This window comes from Pan paniscus, chromosome 16 (genome assembly GCF_029289425.2).
Source record: "Pan paniscus chromosome 16, NHGRI_mPanPan1-v2.0_pri, whole genome shotgun sequence".
NCBI lineage: Eukaryota > Metazoa > Chordata > Mammalia > Primates > Hominidae > Pan > Pan paniscus.
In genome coordinates, this window is record NC_073265.2 from 38197586 (window position 1) to 38216142 (window position 18557).

An 18557-nucleotide genomic window follows, 5' to 3' on the forward strand; every position below is an offset into this window, starting at 1 on the left:
CTTGCAGTTAAGGCTCTAGTGTCCAGGGGCATGAAAGGACTGGACCAACCAAGGGATATGTGAAGGTCTAGAGAGAAGAACAGGGGAACGGGTCAAACCTGCCAGGCTTTCTCTAAGTTCCAGCAGAATCTACTTCCACATCTACTCCAAGAAAGAAATAGGAAGGAAAATATAATACCCTCAATGCCAAGTCATCAGTTTTAGCTGGAATTATTTCCTCCCATCCATACTACCTCCCTCTCAACCACCAATAACTTAGAAAAGAAGGAAATTTACAAAGGCAGAAAGCCATGTCTCTTTGCTGTGGGTACCTGAGCGACCCAGGTCTGGCTTCATTGTGTAAACCATGGGACTGTCTCTCCAGGAGTCTCCTGGAGTTACAAATCTCCCTCTTTCAAGGTTAGAGTTACCAGGCTATGTGTGTGGCAAGGCCTTTTTCTCTTGGCTCTTTTGTCCAGAGAAAATAGAGATGGCTTAATTTCTGTCACTTCTGCAGTCCTCCTGTTGGACACCAAGTCCAGTCAGACCTAGCTGGCCAGACACGTGAGGAATGCCATGTTCCCACAATCCCATCCACTATCGCTCACCTCTTCCAACCCTGGCCTGCCCCCGAACTAGCCCACCCTTCACCCCTCCCTGGAATTCTACTCTTGGATGCTGTTCTACCACCCTCCATCTCTCTAAAACTTACTGCCTCCACCCATGCCAGTATAACACCCTCCTTTCTGCCTTACTGGTGAAGCCAGCTCAGTGTTAGTAAGAGGGTGCTAAAATAGAAGTGAATGCATCCCTGAAGGACATTCTTTCTCTTCTCTGCTAACATAAAGTGGATAAACATTATTTCCTCAAGGTAACTCTTTCTAACCAAAAGAGATCCTAATAGTAAGGGGTTTCAAACAGGTAGGAAAGAAGACCTGGAGTCTCAGGATTTTAAGCAGCATTTTGTTCAAACTTCTTCTTTTTTTCTTTTTCTTTCTTTCTTTCTTTTGAGACAGAGTCTCGCTCTGTCACCCAGGCTGCAGTGTAGTGGCATGATCTCAGCTCACTACAATCTCCACTTCCCAGGTTCAAGCAATCCTCCCACCTCAGCCTCCCAAGTAGCTGGGAGTACAGGTGCATGCAAACATGCCCGGCTAATTTGTGTATTTCTAGTAGAGATGAGGTTTCACCATGTTGGCCCGGCTGGTCTCGAACTCCTGACCTCAAGTGATATGCGTGCCTCAGCCTCCCTAAGTGCTGGGGTTACAGGCATGAACCACTGTGCCTGGCTGAAACTTCTTTTAAATATGAGAAAATGAGGCCCACAGAGGTGAAGTGACCCACCCAAGATCACACAGCTTAGTGTCAGAGCCGTTACTTTAATACACGTCTCCAAACTCCTAGACCTGTATTCTCCTATGGAAAAGCTACTTGAGGTAGACGTAACATTGTGGTACTGTGGACTACATCTAGTCTAGACAACAGATGATTGACAATACTAGTTTACTGGGTCAGTGATAAGATACCTTAGACAGGAGAAGATGGATAGTAAGAGTATACTGTGGGATTTATAAAGGAAGTAAAGAAAATCTTTCAACACAAATTTCTATTTGCACACAAATCTGATGAGCTTGATACCCAAGAAGGCCTATGTGAGCAAACACATTGCAATAAATGTTCTTGGGGACTGTTTTGGGTTGAATTATGTCCACCAAAAAAGATATGCCCAAGTCTTAACCCTCAGAACCTGTGAGTGTGTCCTTCTTTGGAAATAGGGTCTTTGCAAATGTCATCAAGTAAAGATGAGATTATATTAGATGAGAGTGAGCCCTAATCCAGTGACTGATGTTCTTATAAAAAAGAGGGAAATTTGGCCATGGACACACAGAGAGAATGCATGTGAAGACAGAGGCAGAGATTGGAGTGATGCATCTACAAGCCAAGGAGCACCAAGAATTGCAGGCAACTGCCAAAAGCTAGAAGAGACAAGGAAGAGCTCTAAGATTCCTCCCCCGGAGCTTTTAGAGACAGCGTGACTTGGCTGATATCTTGATTTCAGACATCCAGCCTCAAGAACTGTGAGAGAATCGATTTCTATAGTAGTAAGCCATGCAGTTTGTGGGACTTGTTACAGAAGCCCTAGGAAACTAATGCGATCTGGGAAACAGTTGGCTGGGCTGGGCTGAAGTGAAGAGACTGAAATCATGCAAATGCATATCACAAGGCAAGTTTCATGGGCTGGTCCTATGATGAGGCTATCCTGCACAGTGTGGCCTCTCATCTACGCTACTCCATTCCCATACTTCAGAGGCTGCCTGTCTTGCTTGGAGGCAAGTGAGAGGTTGGGAAGTGGAGGAACATTGGAGTGAGACACACCTGGTTAGGAATCCTCAGTCTGCTACTTACTAGTTGTGAAGTATCCTGTGGATCACAGACACCTGGGCTCTCAGTGTCCTCACCTGGAGAACACGGCCTTCCTCAGGGGGTTGTGGTGAGGGCCACTGCAGTTACCTGCCAAAGCTCGTCAAGGTTGGTTTCTTTGCCTCTGCTTTATTAAGTCTTTGAGCCAAGTTGAGAATTGGAAAGGAAACTAACATTTTCAACACCTCCCGTGTGAGAAAGGAACCCTACATTCATTAAATACTGGTGCTGTGAGGGGGCTTTCAAGCCAATTCTCTCATTTTAAAGAGGAGAACACTGTCACGTTGTAGATTTTCCACATTCCCCACTATGTGGGGCACCTGGGAGACCTTTAAGTGAATGTCTGCTGATGGATGAATGGACTTGGAAAGGCCTCTAAAGAGACTTAGTCTTATGGGGAGAATGAAGTCACATTTGACACCATTTAATGGGCTTTGCCCACCTCACTACTTTGCCCAGACTGGGATCTCACTGTCCTATTTCTGGCTCAATATCTTTCAAAGAATGGTTTGCTAGGCCCCCTTCCCTGAGAGACCTTCAGGTGGTCCAAAGTCTGAGCTTCAGTTAAAGTTACTCAAAACAGGTGGTCAGGATTCATAAAGTGTTTTCAGCTATATAATTTATTCTACATCATAAGACCAAATGAAGAACCATTTTTTAAAAAGAATATTTAACCCAAAGTCAACTCTAGCTTAGCACAGATGAAAAATATAGTCCCTATCATAAAGAGAAAATATGCAAGAAAACAAAGTAAAAAGTAGCTATAACAATCCCACTTTTTACCCAAGAGGAATATACCTTCCATTCCCATCCAAGCTACTGCCTTTTTCACTTACCCCACTTTATTGCTCTCCATAGCACTTAATGCCATCTGAAATAGTATATTTTTTCATTTATTCAATTGAACCTATCTCCGCTCACTAAAATATTTCACAATGATTCAGACCTGGTCTCTTTTGTTTACTGATGCTTAGAACTGATTCGTTTTGTTCATGGATGCCCAGTGCCTAGAACAGTTCCTGCTGCATAATTGATTCATAATACATATTTGTTGAATAAATGGATGAATGGATTAGCAAATAAGTTGGGGCAGGGAGGGGAGCAGTCACATGATATGGATAAGAAGGTAGAATATGAAGCAGCTTTTTTCCTGTAAACTTTGCCCCTAAATCCACCAGCCCTGTGTCAACTAGCCATTAAGATCATCTTTCTCTCAGTTCTCTCCTATGAATCCATTATTACCAAGCAAGGTTTGATTTAAAATATTTTATGTGCTTTTTCCTACAGATGGGAATACAGAGCTCACAACTTTGGTTCATTTGGTATGATATTTTTACTGTAAATTAATAGCTTAGCATTTCGTTTTTCAAAATTGGTTCACATCTCAAAAGAATTCTGAGGAACAGAACAACAACCAGGATGGAAACCTGTGGTGAAGACAGATAAGAATGGCACACAGGAGATTTGGGCTCTAGATCTCACTCTGCTTTAACTCATCTGTGTGGCCTTTGAAAAACCTGGGGTTTGGTTTCACCATTAAGGAATTGACCTTGATAACTTCTGAGTCTTCCATCTTTCAAAGTTAGGATTCTATAAAACTTAATAAGTAAGTTCTTTCACGTATTTTGACTTCATAAGAGATGTCATTAGCTTGTATCGGACATCACGGATATTGGCAATCTTGTGAGGTTCATTTGGGTCATGGGGTCAGCACTTTTTCTGGAGTCAGTGATTATTGCCATGAAAAGACAGATGTTGCCCCCGTTAAAAATCTAAAACGCCAGAGGAGGCACTCCCTAGGGAAACTGGAGATCACACAGCAACTCTTTTCACATTTAAAATTGTACAGGTGTGTGGGTATGGGGAGGTTGCAGGAGGTACAAGAGGAAAGGAAAGCTGAGGCAGAGGCTAGAGGATGTGTAGGTGATGGTAAGGCAAGTGCAGAGAGCCCAGGTTTGGAGAGTCACTCGTTTTCCCATGAGGGCCTGGCATACACCTAATCTTGATAAATGAGAATATGCCCATGAACTTTGAGTAGAAACATGAAAATATTTCCATTATGTGCCATGTCACTGTGGGTGAGGGCGAGAGCTGCACGTCCCATACATTTATCTGCTTTAGAGGTTTTAGTTACCCATTTGCCAGGACTGCCCAAGCCTGCTCTCTCTGTAACCCTTCCAGTGTTTATTATTTGACCTTCCCTGAGATCCTAATTGTCTGTTTGTAATACTGAGATCCTAATTGTCTGTAATACAGTTCTTGGGCTAGCTCTGTATACCTTCAGATCAGACATCTCACCTGAGTGCCAGTTTTATATGACTGTCTACCTACATATTAGCATTATTTAGAAATCATTACATTAAATTTAATATGTCAAAAACAAACTTAAAATGAGTCAATTTCCTAATTTACTCTGCTTCAGTCATTGGCATCACTGATGTCATTCTGAGACTTCAATTTGAAAGTTTTTTTTTTCACCCTTTACAACCCTCCATCAATAATCAATCACAACCCCAAGAAACAACAATGGTAACAAACTAATCAATCTACCCACTGCTCCATAAATGTTCACTATTCTATTAGTTATATTATGATCTGAAATGATCTGCTTAATCTCCCAGGGTTGTTGAGGCTTCTCTCATTCTTCTGTCACAGAATGCCTTACCATTCACCTCCTTCTCTCCTCTCCACCTTAATCAGCGTTCTCATTGCCTCATACCTAAACTCTCAGAGTATCTTTCTTACTGTCCTCCAAGTCTCTAATTTTTCCCTGCTTCAATCCATGTCAAATAAATCAACTGACTGGTCTTTTAAAAATTGCTTTCAGCAAGTCATGCCCTACAAACCTAGGAGGATTCTCATTTACCAATCACAGTATTTACAATCTCCTCATTTGGCATTTAAGAGCTTCAGTCAACTTCGGTCTCCCAAGCTACCCGTGATCTCTATTTGTCTTTATTCAACTCATACTTGTTTGAGTACTACAAGCCAGCCCCTCCCTCAGTCACCCACTATTCTCCAGCATTCCCCTTCCTCTTCCATAAGGCCCAGCCTGTGTGATGCTCCCTCGCAGCCACCACAGTGACTTTGCTCCTATTCTTGGCCTACCAGGAATCCCCTCCTTTCTGCCAACTCAGATCTGACATTTCTTCCAAGATTCATCTTCTCCTGAGGGTTCCCCATCTGAATGAATCCCAGATCACATAATCTTTCCTTTTTTCTGAATTCCCTCAGCATTCTCATATTAGCTATCTATTGCTAAGTATTATTATCTTAGTATTTCGCATGTATTCATTGATCTCATTGAAATCTGAGCTACAAAAGGGCACAGGCCAAATCTTCATTTGCCCAAATCTTGACCGAGCAAGGACAGATACAAGGCCAGTAAGGACCTTGATTTTGCCCATAGCTCATGGACAAGGCCTACTTGCTGCAGCGTAGGCAGTAAAGGCAATAAATGTGCATTGGAGAGCTAAGACTAGCTCCTGGCACAAGGTTAGAGACTCGGACATGTTTTGAGAAGTGTTTGTTAAATGCTGAAATAAATTTTTAAAGAATAATTCAAGCCCCTTACACACCATGTGTTTCTACAGCACAGAAATCTTTACTGTATTCATCCAAAATACAATGGCCAGTATAACCTACCAGGTCTCAATCACTGATCAGATTTGAAGTCCTTGACTCTTTTTGGCCAGAATACTAGGTCCAGTGGGGACAAAGTGGTGCCATCAGCTGCCTCTATCAGAACTTGCCTCTACACCTGCCAAGTACCCACAAGTTCATGTCCTACAAGTTAGCACCGGTTCATGTTCTTGAACCAAAGGCTGCCTGACTCCAGTACAAGTCAGATAGTTGTAGGGACATATATAAACCCAGCTCCCCTCCGCCTTGGTCCAGTTGAATCATGTCCTGTCCAAACACAGAACCCAGGCAGGTAACGTTAGACCCCTTGCAGAAAGCAGAGAAGATGCCCCCTTCCACGGAAGTTCTTAGAGGGCAGAGAGGAAAATGGACTTACCCTCACACAGTAGTTCATGCCCATCCCCAACAGGTGCTGTAGAAAGTGCCTGTCCTGCCTGCTCCTAAGTGTTGGCTCCCCAGGGCCAGGAAGCGGGCACGAATCAGGGGTTAGGGCGGTTGCCCTGTGTCCCACCAGGTCCTGCTGCGGTGGAGGTGCAGTCCCGGACCTACTTAAACTGGTTTCTGGGGAAGAGGGGCCGCTGGAACCTGGGTCCCGGCTTTCCTGGAGCTTCAGCCGAGGCACCTCTTTGGTACCCAGGCAAAAGTTTTTCAGACTCAGCAAAGTGGCCGGGTTGGCCAGCTTCATGCTTGCCATGCGGGGGATCAAGGTGCACAGTGGGGTGGGGCTCTCCTGCGACGGCAAGGTGGCATCTTCAGTCGGCAGGTGAGGTGGCAGGGCGGGGTGGGGAGGCTGCGGCGAGCCCTTGTTCCCGACCGAGCCTCCGGAGCTACCTTCGTCCAAGGACGTGATCGACTCGTTCCGAAAGCGGCTGTACTTGGCCCTGTGCAGCATCCCGGGGTGCCCGAAGAGTCCTACATACAGCACGAGTCCTGCCAGGCTGTCCTGGCCGCGTTCTCGCATAGCCTTGGCAGTGCTGAAACAGGATACTGTTGCATAAATCGCCTCGTCGTCTGGTAGATAAACGGTGCAGACATCAGATGCCTCAACGCCCGATGCAACTCGCAGCAGCCACCTCTCCAACTCTGCTCTCGAGCTCGCCCACCTTGGCTCCCGGCCCCTTAAGGGTGACAGCCCATGGGGGAAACGCCTCCCCTGCTCTGATTTCAGTCCCTCCCTGGCCCAGGCAGAGGCACCAGTGTTCTCGCCTTGGAATCCTTGTCGGGAGAGCCTAGACCCAGGCTCCCGGCGGCGCGGGTCGCTCACGGACAACTCTTAGGCGCAGAACCCGGGCGAGAGCCGGTCAGGGGGGCCCGCTGCATCACTAGCCTTGCAGGAGCCTAGTAGAAATATTTAGCACCCGACTCCCACCCTCACCCCAGCCTTCTGTTCTGCACACAGGAACTTTCGAACCTGCTCCCTTCGGCTCTCACAGGGCGGGGCAAATGACTGGCCTATTAACCCTTTATTTGTTCCAGTGATTGTTCATTTAAAAAGGAAAAAAAAATGTATCTATGAACCAAAGGCCCTTTTGCCTGGGTTCGTTGATTCCAAAGGCTGCCCTCTCTTGGAAGATCTTGTCTTGCATCCCGTTCTGGGCCACCAGCCAGGAGTACTACCGACGGGCGCTGCTCCGCATTGTTTCACTGACTTGTGATGGGTCCGTGTTCCTCAGATCCCCTCCCAGCCTGCCTACCCTCGCTCAGAGCTTCCCTCCCTCCTGGATTCCTCTCGGAGCTTTTTTCAGAAGCCCATTTGCAGCCGAAAGCTGAGATGTGCAGGATGATACGCAGCGTGTTGAAATTTTTATGAATGAACTTTGCCGAATGAATTTCTCTGTGTGTGTGCAAGCTAATAAATCTGTGAATGAAGCTGAGAATAGCTGTAATTGACTGACGGTCTCAGAGGTGCTTGGTTTTTATCCAATCAGGAGGCAGCTTGATGACTCATACACCATAAATATACTAAACTAGTAGCCGAGAGAAATAAAGCTAGCGGGAGAGGAGGGACGTATTTTATTTTGTGGTATCTGATGAATGAGTTAAAAGGAAAGACAATCTTTACTACAGATCATTAGCCGGGGAGCAGCAGGTTAAAAGATCTATTTTCTTTCTTGTTGAGATGGCCTGGAGGGCAGAGCAGAAGAGCTAAAAATTAGACCGATTGTTCCAGGGATATTAGGACATATGGTTCACAACTCCTGTGGGAAGCCATGATGCATTTTTCTTAGAAACATAGTTCTTTTTTTATTGATTGTTGGTTCCATCTTCCGTCTGGTGTGACTTCCTGTACCTATCAAATGCATCCTGAAGACATGATGACAACTGCAAAGGCTTAGCACACAGGAAGCCAAAACCAGAGCTGGGAAAAGGAAATGCAGGTTCTTCAGGAATGGAGAAGAGGAAACTGCTGAAACACTGGGGGTGTGGGGTGTCGGGGTGGGGTGGAAATCACACATAGGAAGAGATGAAGAACTCTCAGAAAAGATTGCATTACTCCGTGTCTCAAGGCTTTGACATCTGAAATTGTTCATTAATTAAAAAATTAAGACAAACTGGCAACCAAAGGAATCAAGGGTGCCACCTTCATTATCTTATTAACCCTAATGCTGGATTAGGCTTATGTATATTCATGACTTTGGGAGCCTGAGCTCCCTTGGGATCCAAACACAGGTTCTGAATTAAATGGTTGAGAGTGACCAGTGAAAGCGGCATCCTCCTCCCAAGCTCCCTGGTCCCCCAGGGAAATAAAGCACCCATCACATCCTGTCTGCCAAGCCTGTTCAGACATTTCTTTCCCTGGAAAGGCCTTTCTGCATCTTCATAAATCTTCCCTTCAATCCTTGTTGATCTCCTTTTCCCTCCCCTACATCTCCTCCTGGCAAAACTGAGGGAAGTAGCTAAATCAGTTGGACCCCACATCCCTGGGGCTGAGGAGACAGGCTCTGGGCAAGAATATTTACCTCTCATTCCTCCTCATTCCTCATCTGCTTTCTTCCTCTCATTTTTCTTGCCTTCCCCTGGGTCCCTGGGTCCCTGCATTGCTTCTGTTATGCTATGATGACCTCATCATATGCTCCCTTTAGAAAGTTACTTTACCTCTCCGTGCCTGAATGTCCTCATATGTTGGCAGCAGCCATCTAATGGGGTTGTTATGAGGGCTTACGAGGCCCAATGCTCCATACAGTGCCCATCTCACTAAGTACATGTGGGCAGTATGAAAAAATGGCCATTGGAACCAGAGCTACCTCCCCTAGAAGCTCATATTCTTAACCCTCACACTGCAGAGTTTACATCATTCTAGGCAACTAAAAAGAAAAATTAGTACAAAGTGGGAGAAGCTAAGAAAGTCAACATTGTCCAAAGAAAACAATTTTTTAAATCAGGTGGGCCTGGAGAAGGCTGGAAAGGACATGGGCCTGCCTGGCTGATAGGAATCCTTACAGAGGTCTCATGACTGCAGGATGGGGTGTCCAGGGGAGCCAGCTCATCTAGGTAGGCACCATGCTGGCCAGACTCCAGGATCCCAGACCAGCCTACATGCCTCAGAAAGTGTGAGTCCTGGGAGGGTTGGGGGTTGCGAAGTGGGACTAGGTAAGGTAAGAAAGCAGTCATGGCCATTGTGGGCTCCTTCTCTTCCCAAAGCCTAGAGACCTTGGCTGTCCTGGGTAGCTCTGCTACAGCGTTTTACGAGGGTGAAAGAGACCAGATCTGCAACTGGGAAGTGGGGAATAGCCTCTAGGCTGAGCCTGCCCAGCTGGACCACTCTCTCAGTCCTAACAGCCCAAGAGAAGGCTCGTTGATTGAATTGCTTTTCATTCTAGGTAGATGGGTGGGTAAGGCAGATGGTTTGCTTTTTCCAGGGCATTAGAACATCCTCTTCAATTAGTCATGCTTAAAATAATATTAATAAGAGCTACTATTTGTGGAACACCTGACAGTTTACCTACATTCTGGTTCAATTATTATAACAAATTGTGGAGGCTTGGATTATGTTCCTCACTGCCTTACAGATATGAAAATGAGGCTGAGAGAAAGGGCAGTGACTTGTTCAAGGTGTTCCAGCTGTTGAGCAATGATCTTGGGATCTCTCTGGGCCTGACTGCAAAGCCTCTGCTGGCAGCCACTGTACTCTGCTGCCTCCCAGGGGACCAGAGAGCTCAAGTCTAGTTTCCAGGCCTATGATGGCTACAGGGCATCTTACTGCTTCCTAAAGCTCTGAGAAATGACTGGACAGGAAGATGAGCTGGGGATTTTTGGAGATTCTAGGGTTGTTGGGAAGCCTACCCCTGAGCTGGCCCTCACAGATCAATGAGATCAGGGCTGGCAGAATATTTTCCAATCTATGGTTTTCCTGTATCTACCCCTCCAAAACCCCCAGGGAAAGTGTATTTAGCCCAAAGATCATTTATCAGAAGATAATACTAGACTAGATGTCTCAGGAAACCTTTGTAACTGGGCCACTACCTACAAGCAGTATGCACTCAGCAGCAAAATGTAATTGGATGAACATTAATCTGGGAATTCCAGAACCAGCTGTGGGATTTTGAGTAAGTTATTTAACCTCTCTGAGACTTAGGTTTTGTATATGTAAAATGTGCACAATAATAATAATATCTGCTGAGCACTAACTCTAGATCAGGTCCTGAACTAAGTGTTTCACATTTAAGCCCCCCAGCAAGCCTATGCAGCATGTGCTATCTGACATTTACTGACTTGCCCAAGTCACATAACCAGGGAGTGGTAGTTGTGGTGTAGAATCGAGCACTGACTCACTCCAAACTATGCCCTTAACCACTGTGATATGATCCAGTGTATATGAACCTAACTCCTACTGCATGCTCGATAAATGTTAGTTCTTGCTCCTTTCTCCTCCTTGGAAAGCATACCTATAAAATTCACCCTAAATACCTCACAAGTAACAACATGAATAAGAGATAAGAAAAACCATTATTGTCATTAAATCATCTAAGAACCATGAACGCCTCATCATTGCCCTTGGAAAACAGAGTTCTGCTTAGACCCCAGCAGTATGCCTCCTTTACTCTGAGACATCCCCTCTCTAAAGGCACCTGCTAGGAAACAACATGTCAGCTTCTTAAGAGACATCCTATGCTGGCTGAGCTTCTTGAGTAGAACAGGCAGTTTCAAGGAAGACCTGGGTCAGGCTGGGCCATGCTACAATTAGCCAGGTCCAGGAGGAGGAGAGAAGAGAACCTGGCAAAAATGCCAGCCCAGCTTTTGAAGATAACCCAATATGGAATTCGGGGTAGAGGAAGGTTGTGCTAGAGGATATGGGGAAGAGGAGAGAGAACAAGGCAGAAACATAATAACTCTGGGGGGCTGTAGGCCAATTGCTACTTTGGAACAAAGTGGAGCAGGTGGCATCTGAGTGCTATAGCACAAGGACTGTTACTCCATCCCTCCACTACAATTTCTACCATAAAGCAGGCCTACTAGCGAAGGATTTTCACTGAGCAATACCCACAATGAGTCTAACAGCCCATCAGCTGGGAATGAAAACATTGCTGAAGCTCTATTTTGGGGAAAAAATTCCACAAGAAAATATTTATATAAAGTTCTTGGTAGAGACCAAAATATCATTTTCAGGATGGGGAAATGAGATGGTGAAGAAGAGTTGTATCTCTGAGAGTAAGGGCCTAGCCTCACGAAAATCATATCCCCCAAAGTTGTCATTAACTCTGGAAATAATCATCTTTTGCTTCCTGAACCCAATGTTTTCTGTTTTTTTCACAGTCTCCAGCCCTGTAGGTCAACAGTTTTCTGATGGCTGCTGTTGATCTCACACTCCTAGAACTAGGACCAGCTAAAAAAAATGAACAGGAAAACGGATATTTTCCTATCTGTTGAAAAGAAAATAATGTACCTGGGAAGGCTATGTAAAGAGTTAGCATGCAGATGAAAAGTAGATGAATTACTTAGGGTCATGTTCAGTTGAAAATAAGATAAAAATTAAAAATTACAATAGATTAAATAGAAAGTTTATTACTCTGGAGGTGGGAAATCCAGAGGCAGTGTCAGCTCTTGGCCATCCCTAAAGTATAGTCCTTCTCCTCATAGCCCAAAATAGCTGATGGAGCTCCAGATATTTCATCTGCACTCCAGGCAGCAAAACGGATGAAAGGACAAAGAACGATATGCCCTCTCTCTTTAAAGAAACATTCTGGATACCCCATACAATGTTTTAATTTATATCACATTAGCCAGAACTTAATCACATGCTGTACCTAGCTGTAAAAGAGGATAAAGTCTTCTTCATCTGAGAATGAAAAAGTCTTTTGTCTGGGTGCATGGTTGCTGCACAGAAAGTCACAGTTCTGTTACTGGGGGGAAGAAGATAAAAACAGATATTATCTGCCATGGTAATATTTTTAGAAGACCTTCTACTTTATTAAATTTAAACCTAGCATAGGATTAAAATGTTCTTGGCCAATGTGGTCCAATTGCCCCCTTTTTTGTACATGCAAACACACACACACACACACACACAATGCTTATAAATGACCCATGTAAAAACAGGCCCTGTCAGAATAGAAGCTTACCTCTGCAGAGCCAGGGGACTGATGGAGTCTCTAGGCTCTGAAAGGTGGTCAGGTGCTTCCAGGGGCCAGCAGCTAGAAGCAACAGAAAGTGCATCCAGGCTATGTCAGATGGCAGGCCAAGTAGTTAATTGGGGCCAGGAAGATTTTATAAGGAGTAAGTGGGTGTTAAAGTGGTCCAAGTACAATCATCAGGTGGCTGATTCAGGAGCAGAATCTCCACTCTAATTGTGACTGGCAAGAGAAAAAGGCAAAGATAGAGTCCTGATAGGCTGAAACTCTGACACTATGAATTGGCTAATCCAATCCTCATTTCCAACTTTCTTTTCCTTTGCCCACCCCCACCAGGAAAAGCTAAATACTCTCCTTCTCAGGCTTCCCTGTAACTGCAGGGAATAGGGGCATTTGATACAGTTCTGATCTATGAGATGCAAGTGAAAATATGATGGGGACTTCTGGGAAAACATCTACTTCCTAATTAAAAGGGCAGATAAAACTGGAGCCCACTCTTTACCCCATGTCTTCTTGTCTTGAATGTGGATATGATAGCTAGAGTTATGGTAGCCATACTGCAACCATGAAGGAAAGACCAACCAAATTATGAAGCCAATGATTTGACATCATTGAACCCCTGAACCAAGACCAGCAATCACCTCTAGATTTGTTATGTGACAAAAATTAACCTCAATAATTCAAGCAACTCAAGCAGCTCTTAGCTGTTATTTATGACTTACAGCCCAACACATTGCTACCTGACACAAATACAGTGGCAAGAACAGGATCATAAGAAGAGCAGGGCCTCTAGGTATGAGAGAGAAGCACAGTTATGACAGGAGATTATAGAATCAGGTGGGAAAAGTCCAAAAGCAGTCAGATCAACCTGGTTTCAACTCTGGATGTTGATAGTATGGTAAGCAGACTAAGCACTCCCAAAGATGTCCATACCCTAATCCCGGGAACATGACAAAAGAAACTTTGCAGATGTGATTAAGGTTACAGACCTTGAGATGGGGGAATTATCTGCGTGGGCCCAATCTAAACACACAAGTCCTTCAATGCAGAGAACATTTCCTTGTTCTGGTAAGAGCTAGGAAATTTGAGATATAAAAAAATGGAGGAAAAATTTGAAGCGTGAGAAGGATTCACCCTACTGTTACTGCCTTTGGAGATGGAGGAAGGCGCTATGAAGACAGGGTCCTCAGCTGACAGCCAACAAAGAAACAGGGATCTCAGACATAGAGCTGTAAATAATTTAATTCTGCTTAAAGTCTGAATAAGCAAGAAACCAGATGCTTCTCTAAAGTCTCCAGAAAGAAATGTAGCCCTGCCAATACTTTGATTTAAGCAGGTGATCGGAGAGACCTGTGTCAAACGTCTACCCCAACCCTTACAGCAGCAAGATAATAAATGTGTGTTGTTTAAACTAAGGTGGTGGTAATTTATTATGGCAGCAATTGAAAACTAATACAGATTTTGGCACCACAAGTGAAGTACTACTATAACAAATATAAAATGTGAAGTGGTTTCAAAACTGGGCAACAGGCAGTGGCTGGAAAAATTTTGAGGAGCATGACCAGAAAAGGCTAAATTAAGATCAATATCACTGTAATAGCCAAACTGCCCAACGCAATCTATAGATTCAATGCTATTCCTATCAAACTACTAACATCATTTTTCCCAGAATTAGAAAAAACTATTCTAAAATTCATATGAAACCAAAAAGGAGCCCAAATAGCCAAGCAACCCTAAGCAAAAAGAACAAAGTTACCCAACTTCAAACTATACTATAAGACTACAGTAACCAAAACAGCATGGTACTGGTACAAAAACACACACATAGATCAATGGAACAGAATAGAGAATCCAGAAATAAAGCCACACACCTACAGCCATCTGATCTTTAACAAAGTTGACAAAAACAAGCAATGGGGAAAGGACTCCCTGTTCAATAAATGATGCTGGTATAGCTGGCCAGCCATAAGCAGAAGAAAGAAACTAGACCCCTACCTTTCACCACATACAAAAATTAACTCAAGATAGATTAAAGATTTACATTTAACACTTCAAACCATAAGCATCCTAGGAAACACCATTCTGGACATCAACCTTGGGAAAGAATTTATAACTGAGCCCTCAAAAACAATTGCAACAAAAAGAAAGATGAACAAGTGGGACCTAGTTAAAGAGCTTCTGCACAGCAAAACAAACTATCAACAGAGTAAACAGACAACCTACAGAATGGGAGAAGATATTTGAAAACTCTGCATCTGACAGAAGTCTAATATGCAGAATCTATAACTTAAGCAATTGAACAAGCAAAAAAAAAATCCATACAACTCTATTAAAAAGTGGGCAAAGATATTAACAGACATTTCTCAAAAGAAGACATACAAGCAGCCAAAAAACATGAAAGGATGCTCAATATCACTAATCATCAGAGAAATGCAAATCAAAACCACAATGAGATACCACTCATACCAGTCAGAATGGCTATTATTAAAAAGTCAAAAAACAACAGATGTTGGCACGACTGCAGAGAAAAGGGAATGCTTATATACTGTTGGTAGGAATGTAAATTAGTTCAACCACTGTGGAAAGCAGTTTGGAGATTTCTCAAAGAACTTTAAACAGAACTACCATTTGATCCAGCAATCTCATTTACCGGGTATGTATCCAAAAGAAAATAAAACATTCTACCAAAAAGACACATGCACTCATATCTTCATTGCAGCACTATTCACCATAGCAAACCTAGTTTTCTTTAACTAGGTCCCACTTGTCCATAGCAAAGACATTAAATCTACCTAGGTGCACATCAATGGCAGATTAAAGAAAATGTCATACAAATACACCATGGAATATAATGCTGCCATCAAAAAAGACAAAATCATGTCCCTTGCGTTGACATAGGTGAAACTGGAGGTCATTTTCCTAAGTGAATTGACTCAGGAACAGAAAACCAAATACTGCATGTTCTCACTTATAAGTGGTAGCTAAACATTGGGTGCTCACAGGCATAAATATGGCAAAAATAGATACTGGAGACCATTGGGGGAGAAGCCAGGAGTGAAGCAAAGGTTGAAAAACTAACTACGGGACCTAGAAGTAGCTTCTCTGTTCCTTCTCGAATCTCTGCGTGGTTCAGCCTGCCTGCCTCCACTCCTGCCTCCACCATGTCCATCAGGGTGACCCAGAAGTCCTACAAGGTGTCCACTTCTGGACCCCGGGCCTCCTAATGGGATCATTAGTACCCCAAACCTTAGCATCATGCAATATACCCTTATAACAACCCTGCACATGTACCCCCTGAATATAAAAGTTAAAAAAATTATTGACTAAGCTTGTTGAGCTTCTCCCGAGTGGGCAGCAGCAGCTTCCGAGATGTCCTGGGCACCAGCATGGGTCTGTGTGGAGGCTATGCGGGGCCAGCGTATGGGAGGCATCACAGACGTCACAGTCAACCAGAACGTGCTGAGCCCCCTTAACCTGGAAGTGGACCCCAACATGCAGGGCATGCACACCCAGGAGAAAGAGCAGATCAAGACCCTCAACAAGTCTGCCTCCTTCGTTGACAAGGTACTGTTCCTGGAACAGCAGAACAAGATGCTGGAGACCAACTGGAGCCTCCTGCAGCAGCAGAAGCCGGCTCAGAGCAACATGGACAACATGTTCGAGAGCTACATCAACAACCTTCTGCGGCAGCTAGAGATCCTGGGCCAGGAGAAGCTGAAACTGGAGGCGGAGCTTGGCAACATGCAGGGGCTCTGCATGTTTTTCGTGAAGGAGGACTTCAAGAAAAAGTACGAGGACGAGATCAATAAGCCTACAGAGATGGAGAATGAATTTGTCCTCATTAAGAAGGATGTGGATGACACTTACATGAACAAGGTAGAGCTAGAGTTTCGCCTGGAGGGGCTGACTGACGAGATCAACTTCCTCAGGCAGCTGTATGAAGAGGAGATCCCAGAGCTGCAGTCCCAGATCTTGGACACATTTGTGGTGCTGTCCATTAACAACAGCCGCTCCCTGGACATGGACAGCATCATCGCGGAGGTCAAGGCGCAGTACTAGGAAATCGCCAACTGCAGCCGGCCCGAGGCTGAGATTACGTACCAGATCAAGTATGAGGAGCTGCAGACACTGGCTGGGAAGCACTGTGATGACCGGCGTCGTACAAAGACGAAGATTTCTGAGATGAACCGGAACGTCAGCCGGCTCCAGGCTGAGATTGAGGGCCTGCCTCAAAGGCCAGAGCAGAGAGCTTCCCTGGAGTCCGCCATCGCAGATGCTGAGCAGCGCGGGGAGCTGGCCATTAAGGACGCCAAGACTAAGCTGTCTGAGCTGGAGGCCGCCCAGCAGCGGGCCAAGCAGGACATGGCACATGGCACGGCAGCTGCCTGAGTACCAGGAGCTGATGAACGGCAAGCTGGTCCTGGACATCGAGATCGCCACCTACACGAAGCTGCTGGAGGGCTAGGAGAGCCGGCTGGAATCTGGGATGCAGAATATGAGTATCCACAGGAAGACCACCAGTGGCTATGCCCGTGCGCTGAGCTCGGCCTACCGGAGCGTCACAAGCCTTGACCTCAGCTAAGGCCTGGGACTCCAGCTTTGGCTCTGGCCGGGCCTCCAGCTCTTTCAGCCGCACCGGCTCCATCAGGGCCGTGGTTGCGAAGACGATCAAGACCCGCGATGGGAAGCTGGTGTCCGAGTCCTCTGATGTTCTGCCCAAGTGAATGGCCACGGCAGCCCCGCCCAACCTATCCCTCCTGCTGCTGCCTCAGGGCCTGAGAGGGAGGCCGCTGTGCAGGGGAGCACAGGGAACAGGAGGCCCACCTGAGGCTCAGCCCTGGCCCTCAGCCCACCGGCGGGGAAGTTTACTGCCTGGGGGACCTGCCTTGCCCATGCCTCCAATTACAAAACAATTCCATTTTTTTTCCCCCAAAATAAAACCTCAGCTAGCTCTGCAAAAATAAAAAAAAAAAAAAAAACTATGGGGTACTATGCTCAGTACCTAGGTGATGGGATCATTAGTACCCCAAACCTTAACATCGTGCAATATACCCTTATAACAAGCCTGCACCTGTACCCCCGAATATAAAAGTTAAAAAAAATTATTGACTAAGCTTGTTAAACAATGCTTCAGTATTACACTGAAAGGACATGCTGTCTACCTTTTTGCCTTATTCTTAAATTTTTAGTGATGTTTAGAAACCTATCACTAAAGGAGACCAAAATGAGGGAATTTCAGCCACCAGTCAATAGATGTATATGGATAGATATATACGAGTAGATATATTAGCATTCTAATATATAATTCTCCCCTAGAAACCACCTATATGAATGGCTTTGTTGATAAAGCAAATAATGAAATTAGAGAGGAACTTTCCTGAAAGGCTAATTCCATCCGACGAGCTCAGTTATTTTTCAATCAAAAATAAAATTTGACCAACTGGGTGTAGTCTGGTGATCCAAGTGTAGCCAAGACTTTCATTTGCTTTTCAGTTAGGTTTTCTCTGGGTAGAATCACACTGGCAAGGTGGTTAGACAGAGGCAATCTGCAATAAGAAAAAGCCACTGGGAGCAGACAGACTTGAATTTGATTCTAGCCATTCCATCAGCTGATAGTCTCTAAACCTTGGCTTCCTCACCTGCAAGTGGGTAACTCTAAGTATCAAAAACAATGGAGCACTGTTCCCAAACCACAGATTATCTGTAAAAATGTTTTCTCCAGTTTATACAGAAATAGTAATAATCTTAAAATACATGGGGGAAAAGGAGGACCTTATAGTGAAGTTCTATTTAAACAGTGCTTTAAAAAAAAAATTTGAGATTGTCCTTCCTATTTTCTGTGTGTGGTAAAATGTCTTTTCTGTTAGGAAGTAATGGCAAACATGGATACTAGGCAGCTTTTTAAATGGCTCTACCTGGCAAAACATAAGTTAGCAGCCCTATTTC

General features: G+C 44.6%; 1 protein-coding gene and 1 pseudogene across 4 annotated transcripts in view; one reads left to right on the forward strand and one right to left on the reverse strand.

Moving 5' to 3' along the window:
* Positions 1–18557, reverse strand: part of SHC4 (SHC adaptor protein 4) — a 159848-nt gene that overhangs the window by 130775 nt on the left and 10516 nt on the right. The window contains exons 1-3 of one of the 4 annotated variants that reach the window (XM_055098720.2): positions 15936–16052; positions 12603–12833; positions 6419–8401 (exon numbers count right to left, since the gene is read on the reverse strand). The exons of 2 other annotated variants lie outside the window; for them this stretch is intronic. In XM_055098720.2, coding sequence (XP_054954695.1) covers positions 6419–7003 — 585 coding nt within the window. In that variant the 5' untranslated portion in view covers positions 7004–8401; positions 12603–12833; positions 15936–16052. Of the gene's footprint in view, positions 1–6418; positions 8402–12602; positions 12834–15935; positions 16053–18557 lie in introns of those variants that run through there. One more of the 4 variants, XM_003831487.5, reaches the window with a different exon arrangement.
* On the forward strand, positions 15734–17998 carry LOC100991941 (keratin, type II cytoskeletal 8-like; annotated as a pseudogene).